The sequence below is a fragment of the Salmo salar genome, chromosome ssa13, assembly GCF_905237065.1.
Source record: "Salmo salar chromosome ssa13, Ssal_v3.1, whole genome shotgun sequence".
NCBI lineage: Eukaryota > Metazoa > Chordata > Actinopteri > Salmoniformes > Salmonidae > Salmo > Salmo salar.
In genome coordinates, this window is record NC_059454.1 from 93,727,081 (window position 1) to 93,740,122 (window position 13,042).

At 47.3% G+C, this 13,042-nt stretch overlaps 1 protein-coding gene across 2 annotated transcripts; it reads left to right on the plus strand.

The window, feature by feature from the left end:
• The first annotated feature begins 9,399 nt into the window (after positions 1 to 9,399).
• On the plus strand, positions 9,400 to 13,040 carry LOC106568165 (interleukin-7 receptor subunit alpha). Of its 2 annotated transcripts, none has more exons than XM_014138252.2 (8): positions 9,400 to 9,699; positions 9,912 to 10,032; positions 10,219 to 10,367; positions 10,523 to 10,674; positions 11,020 to 11,179; positions 11,305 to 11,398; positions 11,500 to 11,581; positions 11,675 to 13,040. In XM_014138252.2, the coding sequence occupies exons 1-8, from the start codon at positions 9,618 to 9,620 to the stop codon at positions 12,104 to 12,106; spliced, it is 1,272 nt and encodes a 423-aa protein (XP_013993727.1). In that variant the 5' UTR covers positions 9,400 to 9,617; the 3' UTR covers positions 12,107 to 13,040. The 2 variants fall into 2 exon arrangements, with proteins under 2 accessions (XP_013993727.1, XP_013993728.1); XM_014138253.2 differs by having other exon boundaries at positions 11,678 to 13,040.
• Positions 13,041 to 13,042: the final 2 nt, after the last annotated feature.

Genomic DNA, 13,042 nt, shown 5'->3' on the forward strand with positions numbered 1-13,042 from the left:
CTCCAGTGACGCTCCCCAGTCCGAAGCCTCCAGCGACGCTCCCCAGTCAGGAGCCTCCAGCGACGCTCCCCAGTCCGGAGCCTCCAGTGACGCTCCCCAGCCCGGAGTCTTCAGCGACGTTCCGCAGCCCAGAGTCTTCAGCAACGTTATGCAGCCCAGAGTCTTCAGCGACGGTCCGCAGCCCAGATTCTGCAGCGGCGGTCCGCAGCCCAGAGTCTTCAGCGGCGGTCTGCAGCCCAGAGTCTTCAGCGGCGGTCTGGAGCCCAGTCTTCAGCGGCGGTCTGCAGCCCAGAGTCTTCAGTGGCGGCTTGCAGTCCAGAGTCTTCAGCGGTGGTCGGCAGTTCAGAGCCTCCGGCGATGATCCACGGTCTGGTTCCTCCGGCGACACAGAAGCGGGGGGATCAGCGGGCGGAGTGGGGGCTACGCCCCGAACCAGAGCCGCCGCCAAGTATAGATGCCCACCCGGACCCTCCCCTATAGGTTCAGGTTTGCGGCCAGGAGTCCGCAACTTTGGGGGCGGGGGTACTGTCACGCCCTGACCTGAGAGAGCCGTTTTTCTCTGTTTAGTTAGGTCGGGGTGTGATAGGGGGTGGGCATTCAATGTATTTATATTTCTATGTTTTGGCCAGGTATGGTTTCCAATCAGAGGCAGCTGTCTATCGTTGTCTCTGATTGGGAACCATACTTAGGCAGCCTTTTCCCACCTGTGTTTTGTGGGTAGTTGTTTTCCGTTTTGTATTCGTTACCTGATGGAACTGTTGGCATTTCGTTTTGTTTCTTTGGCTCTAGTGTTTCATTGTTTAATAAATATCATGAACACGTACCACGCTGCACTTTGGTCCCCTTCCTCCAACGACGGCCGTAACAGTAAGGCAGGTCCTCACCAGACATCACCGGCAACAACGTCGCCTATGGGCACAAACCCACCATCGCTGGACCAGACAGGACTGGCAAAAAGTGCTCTTAACTGACGAGTCGCGGTTTTGTCTCACCAGGGGTGATGGGTGGATTCGCGTTTATCGTTGAAGGAATGAGCATTACACCGAGGGCTGTACTCAGGAGCGGGATCGATTTGGAGGTGGAGGGTCAGTCATGGTCTGGGGCGGTGTCACAGCATCATCGGACTGAGCTTGTTGTCATTGCAGGCAATCTCAACACTGTGCATTACAGGGAAGACATCATCCTCCCTCATGTGGTACCCTTCCTGCAGGCTCATCCTGACATGACCCTCCAGCATGACAATGCCACCAGCCATACTGCTCATTCTGTGCGTGATTTCCTGCAATACAGGAATGTCAGTGTTCTGCCATGGCCAGCGAAGAGCCCGGATCTCAATCCCTTTGAGCATGTCTGGGACCTGTTGGTTCGGAGGGTGAGGGCTAGGGCCATTCTCCCCCAGAAATGTCTGGGAACTTGCAGGTGCCTTGGTGGAAGAGTGGGGTAACATCTCAGCAAGAACTGGCAAATCTGGTGCAGTCCATGGTGAGGAGATGCACTGCAGTACTTAATGCAGCTTGTGGCCACACCAGATACTGACTGTTACTTCTGATTTTGACCCCCCTTTGTTCAGGGACACATTATTCAATTTCTGTTAGTCACATGTCTGTGGAACTTGTTCAGTTTATGTCTCAGTTGTTGAATCTTGTTATGTTCATACAAATATGTACACATGTTAAGTTTGCTGAAAATCAACGCAGTTGGCTGTCACGACTTCCGTCAAAGTTGGTGCCTCTCCTTGGTTGGGCGGCGTTCGGCGGTCGACGTCACTGGCTTTCTAGCCGCCACTGATCTACGTTTCATTGTCCATTTGTTTTGTCTTGATTGTACACACCTGGTTTCAATTACATTACTATTTATTCCCTATTTAACTCTCTGGTTTCCACATGGTTTTGTGCGTGTTTGTTCGTTGTTAACATTTGTACTTTTTGTTTGTTTTTACATTTTAGTCATTTAGCAGACGCTCTTATCCAGAGCGACTTACAGTAGTGAATGCATACATTTCATACGTTGTTTTTTATTTGTATTTTAATTTTTTTGTACTTTTGTACTTTTTTGTAAGTATTCGTTATTTCTGTGAGCTGGAGTTTTTTCCCTGCGTGGAATTATTTTGTTGTTTATTCGAGCAAAGTACGTTTTTTTACTCAGTTCTGTGTCCTGCTCCTGACTCCGTCCTACCCGCTGCACACTGACACTTGACAGAAACACGCACCTAAATATGGAGTCAGCAGGTACACCCAGTCCTCCATTACCGGTGGAGGAGCGCGTCCAGCAGCACGCGACGATGCTCCAAAATCTTGGCACAGCCATGGAGCGATGGGAGAGAGAGGGTTTTCCCACACCCACACCCCCATCCACTTCACCCCAACCCACACCGCTGTCCACCCCTCTGTCACCTGGACCCAGTGGGATTCGGCTCTCGCTCCCGAGGGCATATGATGGGACGGCTGCCGGGTGTCAGGGGTTCCTGCTCCAGTTGAAGCTCTACCTGGCGACCGTCCACCCGGCTCCCTCGGGACACGAGAGCGTGTCCGCCCTCATCTCCTGTTTGTCGGGGAGAGCACTTGAGTGGGCCAACGCCGTATGGGGGAGAGAAGGCGCAGTGTTGGTCCACTATGAGGATTTCACCCGCCGATTCCGGGCGGTCTTCGATCATCCACCTGAGGGGAGAGCGGCAGGGAAACGTTTGTTCCATCTTAGACAGGGGATGAGGAGCGCACAGGACTTTGCACTGGACTTCAGGACCCTGGCAGCCAGCACGGGATGGAATGAAAGGGCCCTGATCGACCATTACCGATGCAGTCTACGTGAGGACATTCGTCGGGAGCTGGCATGCAGGGACACCACTCTTACTCTCGACCAGCTGGTGGATTTATCCATCTGGCTGGATAACCTGTTGGACGTCCGGATCGGGGCCCGTCCATTCCTGCGTTTCCAGTGGTGTTGGGCCTTCCCTGGTTGGCCTATCATGACCCCACTATTTTGTGGCAACAGAGGGCTCTCAAGGGATGGTCACGTCAGTGCTCAGGGAGGTGTGTAGGTGTTTCCATATGTGCAACTATGGTGGAGAGTCCAAACCAGGTCTCCACCGTACACATTCCCCCTGAATATGCCGATTTGGCTCTCGCCTTTTGTAAGAAGAAGGCGACTCAACTACCACACCATTGATGGGGGGATTGTGCGATAAACCTCCTGGTAGACGCAGCACTTCCCAGGAGTCACGTGTATCCTCTGTCACAGGAGGAGACGGCGGCTATGGAAACATATGTCTCTGAATCTCTGGGGCAGGGAGACATTCGGCCTTCCACTTCACCTGCCTCCTCGAGTTTCTTTTTTGTGAAGAAGAAGGATGGAGGTTTACGCCCATGTATTGACAATCGAGGTATAAATCAGATCACTGTGAAGTACAGTTACCCGCTGCCTCTCATAGCCAGAGTCATTGCACGGGGTGCGCATCTTCACAAAATTGGATCTCAGGAGCACTTACAACCTGGTGTGTATCCGGGAGGGGGATGAGTGGAAGACGGCATTTAGTACCACCTCTGGGCACTATGAGTACCTCGTCATGCCGTACGGGTTGATGAATGCTCCATCAGTCTTCCAATCCTTTGTAGACGAGATTTTCAGGGACCTGCACGAGCAGGGTGTAGTGGTATATATAGATGACATTCTGATATACTCCACTACACGTGCCGAGCATGTGTCCCTGCTGCGCAGGGTGCTTGGTCGACTGTTGGAGCATGACCTTTACATCAAGGCTGAGAAATGTCTGTTCTTCCAACAGTCCGTCTACTTCCTAGGGTACTGCCTTTCAGGGTCAGGGGTGGAGATGGAAAATGACCGCATTTCAGCCGTGCGTAATTGGCCGACTCCAACCACAGTAAAGGAGGTGCAGCGGTTCTTAAAATTTGCCAACTACTACCGGAGGTTAATCCGGGGCTTTGGTCAGGTAGCGGCTCCCATTACCTCATTGCTGAAGGGGGGACCGGTGTGACTGCAGTGGTCAGCTGGGGCGGACAGGGCTTTTGGTCACCTGAAGGCTCTGTTTACCTCGGCTCCCATGCTGGCTCATCCTGATCCCGCCTTGGCATTTATAGTGGAGGTGGACGCATCCGAGGCTGGGATAGGAGCTGTGCTGTTGCAGCGCTCGGGTACGCCACCAACCCTCCGCCCCTGTGCTTTCTTTTCGAAGAAGCTCAGCCCGGCGGAGCGAAACTATGATGTGGGGGACCGGGAGCTATTGGCTGTCGTCAAGGATCTGAAGGCGTGGAGGCATTGGCTTGAGGGGGCTAAACACCCTTTCCTCATTTGGACTGACCACCGCAATCTGGAGTACATCCGGGCGGCGAGGAGACTGAACCCTCGCCAGGCAAGGTGGGCCATGTTTTTCACCTGTTTTGTTTTCACCCTATCCTACAGACCAGGTTCCCAGAACGCTAAGGCAGACGCACTTTCCCGGATGTATGACACAAAGAAGCGGTCCACGGATCCCACTCCCATGCTTCCGGCTTCTTGCCTGGTGGCACCGGTGGTATGAGACATCGAGCGGACGTTACATACAGAGCCCACTCCCACCCAGTGTCCAGTTGGGCGTCTGTACGTTCCGTCTGATGTCCGCGATCGTTTGATCTGTTGGGCCCACACGTCCCCCTCCTCTGGTCATCCTGGCATCGGTCGGACAGTGCGCTGTCTTAGTGGGAAGTACTGGTGGCCCACTTTAGCTAAGGACGTGAGGGTTTATGTTTCCTCCTGCTCAGTGTGCGCCCAGTGCAAGGCACCTAGACACCTGCCCAGAGGGAAATTACAACCCCTACCCGTTCCACAATGGCCGTGGTCACACCTATCGGTGGAATTCGTGATGGATCTTCCTCCGTCACAGGGAAACACCCCGATCCTGGTTGTTGTGGATCGGTTTTCTAAGTCCTGCGTCTCCTTCCTTTGCCCGGTCTCCCTACGGCTCTACAGACTGCGGAGGCCCTGTTCACCCACGTCTTCCGACACTACGGGGTGCCTGAGGATATAGTTTCTGATCGGGGTCGCCAGTTCCCGTCTAGTGTCTGGAGGGCGTTTATGGAACGCCTGGGGGTCTCGGTCAGCCTCACATCAGGTTTTCACCCCGAGAGTAACGGGCAGGTGGAGAGAGTTAACCAGGATGTGGGTAGGTTTCTGCGGTCCTATTGCCAGGACCGGCCTGGGGAGTGGGCGGCTTTCATCCCCTGGGCAGAGATGGCCCAAAACTCCCTCCGCCACTCCTCCACTAACCTATCTCCTTTTCAGTGTGTACTAGGTTATCAGCCGGTCCTGGCACCGTGGCATCAGAGCCAGATCGAGGCCCCTGCGGTGGATGAATGGTTTCGGCGCTCGGAGGAGACATGGGACGCTGCCCATGTGCACCTGCAACGGGCCATCAGGCGGCAGAAGGCGAGTGCCGACCGCCACCGCAGTGAGGCACCGGGGGACCGGTGTTTGTGGGGCCATTTAAAGTCCTGAGGAGACTGAACGAGGTTTGTTATAGGTTACAGCTCCCCCCGATTACCGTATTAACCCCTCGTTCCATGTGTCTCTCCTCAGGCCGGTGGTGGCTGGTCCGCTCCAGGAGTCTGAGGTGCGGGAGGTTCCTCCGCCCCCTCTGGACATCGAGGGTGCCCCGGCGTATACTGTTCGAGCCATCATGGACTCAAGGCGTCGGGCGAGGGGCCTTCAGTACCTCGTGGAGTGGGAGGGGTACGGTCCGGAGGAGAGATGCTGGGTGCCGGTGGAGGACATCCTGGACCCTTCCTTACTGCAGGAATTTCACCGTCTCCACCCGGATCGTTCTGCGCCTCGTCCTCCGGGTCGTCCCCGCGGCCGGTGTCGGCGCGCTGCTGGAGCCGCGTGTCAAGGGGGGGTACTGTCACGACTTCCGCCGAAGTTGGTGCCTCTCCTTGTTCGGGCGGCGTTTGGCGGTCGACGTCACCGGCTTTCTAGCCGCCACCGATCTACGTTTCATTGTCCATTTGTTTTGTCTTGATTGTACACACCTGGTTTCAATTAAATTATTATTTATTCCCTATTTAACCCTTTGGTTCCCACATGGTTTTGTGTGTGTTTGTTCGTTGTTAAGTGTTCACTATTTCTGTGAGCTGGAGTATTTTCCCTGTGTCGTGACGTTGTATTAGTTAATGTGATGACTGTTGCTCATCGAATGATTAACTGTTTATAATTGCGTGCTTAAATGAATCAAGCAATGAATCAAGCAATTATTAACTCATTAACCTGGGGCACCATGGGAAAATTTGTTTTATTGAGTTTCTATTTCCCAAATTAACTCAAAGAATATCAGAATATCGATTTTACAACAGTCGCTAAATTAATCAACCTCTAGTCTCATGTCTGAACGTCGCATAATCCGGGAATCTGCACAAACCCGGGCTTCACCAATGAGTTTACCAAACCAATCTTAGTTGATTATTTATTTACTAGCAAGCTAAAATGATGATAAAAATACACATACACAAAACACAGTCTAGGCTATTGATTAGGACTTAGTATAACGGGCCAACACACTATGGCGCGTGTTACCCAAAATGGGGAGTTCAAAGAGAGAGAAACAAAGAAAGTACACGAGAGAAATATACACTTGGGTTAATTTGTCAGCTATGCTTATTTAAACCTAGCCTTGCCCCGAACTGCTGCTCTTATGGGTCAGAATATAATGATGTAATTACGTGTTGGAGATCTCAGAGGGGCGTCCCGCGTGGCTCGTTTAGGCTTCTCAAGGGCGCACTGCTCCGACGCAACTCTCTGATTGTCCTCACGATGTCAGTGTCCTTCTTGGCTTGGTGGTCTGATTTCTTCCCTTTTCTCTGTGGTGTCGTCTGAGGACATACAGCTCTGTAGCTCAGAGCTCACAGCGTATGAATGAAATAGCGTAGATACCACGATTCGATGAAGAGTGGAGGCTAGGTGGGTCGGCTTGAATTCACCCGCTTAGACACAGCTACTCATCTGTAGCTTGGGTAGAAAAAGATTTCTTTGTCTTCAAACTTTGTGTTGCGTTTTGGGGTTCGTTGACCATTTAGACCTTCGCTGCAGCTTGCGGTCTCTTTTAGTCTAATGTTAATTCTCCAGTCTTCTGTCTTATACCCTCGGGTCAGAAGTGGGCGTAACCGCCTTTAGGGCAGTTCTCTGGGCGTACCAAGTTAAGGGACAAGGCCTAGATTTAACTCAAATCCAATTTTAGACACTAACTTCACATCTCATCTTTACCAAAACATTCTCTTTGATTTGGATATTTTCCACACAACGTACAATGTATAAACATCAGGCATATACTGGGAAAACTCTTAAAGGTACAATGTTTTCATAATAACGTCATCTGTTAACCTTTAATAATAAAACAAAAATTACATACATTTCCATATTCCATCTCTCGTCATGACCACCATTGTGGCTGACGGAAACCATTGTTCCAAAGTTCCTTTATTGCATGTTTAATGTTCTGAGGCCAGTTCTCCATAGTGAGGACAAAGGATTTTCTCTGTGTCCTAAGATTTATCCTGGGCGTGAGGGGTCATAAAACCCCCACATCCTCATACCCCTAGCTCTCTCCTCCTCTGTTGGGGGTTGAGAGAGACCCTGTAGGATTGTGGTCTCCTGTAACCTGACCTGATCAGGACAGTCATGACACCTGCGTGGAATTATTTGGTGGTTTATTCGAGTAAAGTATGTTTTTTTACTCAGTTCTGTGTCCTGCGCCTGACTCCGTTTTACCCGCTGCACACTGACACTTGACATTGGCAGTGAGAGGACGTTTCTTTTTTTGCTGAGTTTAGCATTTTGGAATGAAACTCTTCAATTTGAAGTGTAAAAGCGCAGAAAAAAACCGTGCTGAATTCAGAATACCCCAAAAGTTTTCCATAACAGGGAAATGGTTAACAGAGTAAGGGGTTTTCCTTTCCTGTCACGTTACAGGACACATTGGTCATATCACCAATGCAATGGAACCTTGTCATTTTAATACTGAAACCTGTTGAAACAAGCATAAATGTAAAGTCATTCTCACAACATCCTGTAATGGGAAATGGTTTGAACATTTCTACAAACTTTGTGGTAAATGCTCCTTTTTTTCAAACTCTTGTTCAATGATAAGGTTAGTGTTGAGTAAGATGAGTACCTTCTGGCTTCATTTGAAACCAAAACAGTTCATTTGAGTAGACAGGAAGTGTTTTGTATAGGTTACTGGTTTGTTTTTCTCTTCATGGTTGTTGGTACAATAGCAGGAAGAATATATTCTTGTTAAATGCATGTATGTCTCAGGTTGTTTCACAACAGCAAAGAAAACTGAAAATTATTCTAATGTTCAAATGACCAGATCCTTACTCTATTAAAAAAGTGTTTGAATGAAAAAGGTTATATATTCTTCTGTCTGTGTAAATACAGTATACAATGTGTCCATAACAGCAAGCCTTGCTCATATTGTAATGCTTAGAGCACTGCTTGAGTTGGCTTCCTCCACCTCCACAAGCAATTCTCTGAAATTCTCTCATAAGAATGTGATCTGGTGCCATGGCACAAACCCAGATAAAACTTCAAAGGGTGAGCCCATTATATCCCTGAGAATAGTGTGCTCATAATATGATAATAATAATCTTTAAATTAGAGTTAAGGTTATCCTGCCCATTGCTGAAACATTTACCCGATAATTGTTACAGAGGCACAAAGATCATACCCCCAAGACATGCTATAGCTCTCACCATTACCGATAACAGGGAAGGTTAGCATTCATTGGGGGGTTTGATATTTATGCCTCTGTAACTTTCTCACTCATTATTATTCATGAGTTATTCATGATTATCCGTAAGCATCCATAATAGAAGTTCTAAAACATTATATTCTTGGGCACAACATAATCTGAAACACTACCAAAACAAACTGCAAATACATCCAACAAGTTTGTTGAGTCACAAGCTTGATGTAGTCATTGTGTGCTATGAATATGGGACCAAATACTAAACATTTGACTACTTTAATAAAAATATAAGAGACTTTGTCTAAATACTTATGACTAGATACATAAAGTGCTTTCATTCCTGAGCAGCTTTTCATTTCTAAACAGCTTTGGCTGTAACTAATGGGGATTCTAATAAACTACTAATACTATTATATGTGAAAATACCCTCAAATAAAAGGTGACATTTTGTACTGTCGCCTCAAAATCTCAGCCAATGTCACTCAGAGTAAGAATGCAATAAGCAGCTCTAATCTTGAATAGGTCATTCCAATTTTTTTTCTCTCTGTCTCTCTCTCTGTGTGTGTGTCTCTCTTCCTCCCTCTCTCTCTCTCTCTGTGTGTGTCTCTCTTCCTCCTCTCTCTCTGTCTCTCTCTGTGTGTGTGTCTCTCTTCCTCCCTCTCTCTCTCTGTCTGTCTCTCTCGCTCTCTCTCTCTGTGTGTGTGTCTCTTCCTCCCTCTCTCTCTCTTCCTCCCTCCCTCTCTCTGTTTTCTGCTCTCTGTCATATTTATACTGACAGTTGAGTGAGACAGCTGAGATATTTTGAGTTCCTTGTGTGTGTGTGCGCCAGAGTCTCACCTCTGTATCTGGGGGCACTACATCTTACATTAGTGTGACTGCTTTGTGAGAAATGGCATACAGCCTATGGATTGCCTTACTCATGCTCCCGGTTCTGGTGCACTCTCAAAGTGGAGAAGAATTGGTTGACAATGGTGAGCTGCCATTCCTCTTTAAGAGTTCTATTTAAATGATTCACTGATTTAATCCTGAAGTCTAAGTGCATTATTTGTGTCCAACACAGTGATGGTGCAACATTAACTGTTCATTCTCATTCTGTACCAAAATGTATTTGACAAAAGGTTTGCTGCTGTTGACCCCATCCAAACCACTGAAATTGTTTTGTTTTGTTTCCTTTCCCTTCCAGAACCCAGAATACTCTGCACCTCTCATCTCAGTGTCTCGGCAGCAAACAGCCTAACCTGCCACCTTGATGATGACACCGATGATGATGATGAAATGGAGGACATAAAAGCCATGAGTCTTTGGTAATAAACCTCCTAGAAGACCACTGAACATCAGTTGTGTTAGTTAGGAGCTTATACAACACAAAGGACAAATATCATGGGTGGAAGAACACCCTTACTGCATATTCAGATATCCCGATGTGTAAAATCCTCAAATGGATTAACAAATTATTTATTGGTAATGTGATTTTATTAACATGTTTACAGCTACACAGATTACAAAAAGCAACGCTGTTTGAAAGAGAAGGGGAATAATGTCACATTTACGGACCTGGACACTCTGAAATCGTATAATCTCACCGTTCAAATAAAACGAGGTGGCACATTTTGGAAAACAATGAGTTTGGAAAAAATAAGTAAGTTATCATAATTTCATACCTTCTCACCCTATGGTTTGAACGAAAGTAACATGAGGCATTTTTACATGACACCTATCAATTGATAGCCTTTAGTTGGCACTCAATTGCCCTTAACACTTATCCTGTCTTTCTTGTCAATCATTATGTTTCAGTTAAACCCAGGAGTCCTTGGGTGGTGAATGCCACATTTGTGAGGAGCTCCAACCGGGCTCTTATATACATTGGGAATCCATACCTGAAGGATTACCTGAAACCCAGCAATCAACTGTTCCAACTTCGCATCTGGAGTGTCAAAAATACTCTGGTACAATCGCCAAAAGCCAATTTTTCTTGGATTTGTGGATGCAAAAGCTTAATTATATTACCATAATTTCCATATCATTGAATCAGAATAGGCAGAATCTACCACACACTCAAAACTGATTAGTGAAGGTGCAGGAGGCAAAATGAAAAACTGGAGAAACAGGAAAAAGTCTCTGCACACTTCCAGACAGATTTATTTTAATAGAGGCTAAGCTTTCGTTCATTCGACCTTCATCAGAGAATATCATTCAATTGAGGCTGTTCTGAGGGCAAAAGGGGGTGCAACTAAATATTAGGAAGGTGTCTTATTGTCTTGTTCTTCTTTTACGGTGTACCCTGTTCAAAGGTTAAAAACATAACCTATCAGCCTCTGATCATCGAGGGGGACGACTACCTCCATAAGAACACAGAGTATCATGTCAAGGTTCGAGCCAAGCCAAGCGGGGGGTACTTTGATGGCAGCTGGAGTGAGTGGAGCACCTCTATCAGTTTCAGCACCAACACAGGTAAAAAAGGACTTGTATCTAAAAAGCATAGCATGATATCTGGACTGTGCAGTTAGGTGGAAGTGATAGAGCAAGGTACAGGAAATGTGAGTCACATGCATCATCTCTCTCCCACTTCCCCACAGAGACAGACGTGCAGGTGCTTTCCTATTCTCTCATTGTGCCCATTGCTGCTCTGCTGTTGGTTACTTTGGCAGTTGGTCTTTTCTGGGGGAAACAGTGAGTATCAAATTGATCTCCTTTTCCTTTGCACATCATATTTTGTGTGTGTGTGTGCATGTCCTCCATGTCATCCTCTGGATGTCTCTCTGTCTTCACAGAATACATTCCTTCATATGGCCAAGCATTCCACATCCCAAACACACACTGCTCCAGATCGCCCAGACCTATGAGCCAATGAAGGTAAGTCCTCTGATATGCACTAGACAGTGAACGATAATGGCCATAATAAGTTATGAGGATATTGTTTAATTCCGTCTCTTTCCTTTGACCCAGCAGGGCCCACCTGTGAGCTTTAACCCCGAGGTGTTCAGTGACCTCAACATCCAGCTGGTGGAGCCGGACAAGGAGCAAGACCTTACCTCCCTACCCTCTGACTCTGACTCCCATCGACTCGCTGAGGTCAAAGATCAATGCCTCATTCAAGAGCGTGATGGGGATACGACGTCCTGCCATACCACCAGTAGTGGAGGGTCGGAGACCATACTGCTTAGGTGCGAGTCCCCAGGAGTGCACCTCAACGGTGGGGCGGGGAGCAGTGGGAACAGTGGCTCCACCGTGGGGATCCTGGATCTGAGGAGTGACTTTGAGAGCGTGGAGACAGACAACAGTGATAGTAACATTGGTCCTGAGGGGCTAGGTGCTACTCAGCAAGGAGGCAAGGATGAGGCTTATGTCACCATGTCTAGTTTCTATCAGATCCAGTGAGAGAGAGATGGAGAGACAGACAGACAGAGAGGGAGCGAGACAGACAGACGGAATTATCTATTCAAGATGAATTATAGCTGCTTATTACATTCTTACTCTGAGTGACTTTGGCTGCTTTTATTTGAAGTCTATTTAATTCACCGTGACTCAAACTGACTATCCACTGACTCCCAGTATCACAAGAGACTAGCAGAACTCAATGCACATGTTATTTACAAATGATAGGAGACAGAACAGGAATCATCCTCATTGTGTTTGTTTGGTTTTGAGTTATTAATCTGTTGCTTGTTGCTAAGAAACAAGACAAGGGAGGACTTAAACAACTTGAAATACAACGCTGCACCTCCCTTATTATCCTTTCTGTGTTTGCACATCCCATACTATATTAACCCCGTCGGTATACTGACACCTTGGCGTTATACATACTGCTGCTTCATATCACAGAGATACTCTTTACCATGACAACAGCTGCTAAACAAACCTAGGGCTCTATTCAATCCGTATTGCGGAAGTTCAATGTTACAGCATGAATGAAATATAAAGGCAGTGTTCCTGCGTTATCGGAGACTGCATTCATGGTAAACGTTGCATATGTCGGCTCAATCGGAAATTACCCTTTCATTTCTATTGCGCAATATGTAACGCTTCAGTGATACGGATTGAATAGAGCCCCTAGAATGTCAATTCCTCTACACATTCTATACATAATTTAATCACAGCTTATGTGTTTGTTTGTCATTGTGTTTAAAAAAAATTGCACATAAGTGATTGTATTTCCTGCACAGTTACCGGTATGTTATTTCTTTTACACTGACTTGGATGTATTATACTATACTATGTACTATCATATATTATAGTTTTCAATGCTTTATTATTTTCTTGAACACTTTGTGAGACTTTAGCAGAGCATTAAACATAAAGTCATCATCGGCAAGT

Excerpts from the sequence above, each read along its gene's own strand:
- LOC106568165 (XM_014138252.2), top strand. The coding sequence starts at position 9,618 with ATGGCATACAGCCTATGGATTGCCTTACTCATGCTCCCGGTTCTGGTG. Across the intron at positions 10,368-10,522 it reads AATGAGTTTGGAAAAAATAA|TTAAACCCAGGAGTCCTTGG; the intron begins GTAAGTTATCAT and ends ATTATGTTTCAG. Across the intron at positions 11,399-11,499 it reads GGTCTTTTCTGGGGGAAACA|AATACATTCCTTCATATGGC; the intron begins GTGAGTATCAAA and ends CTGTCTTCACAG.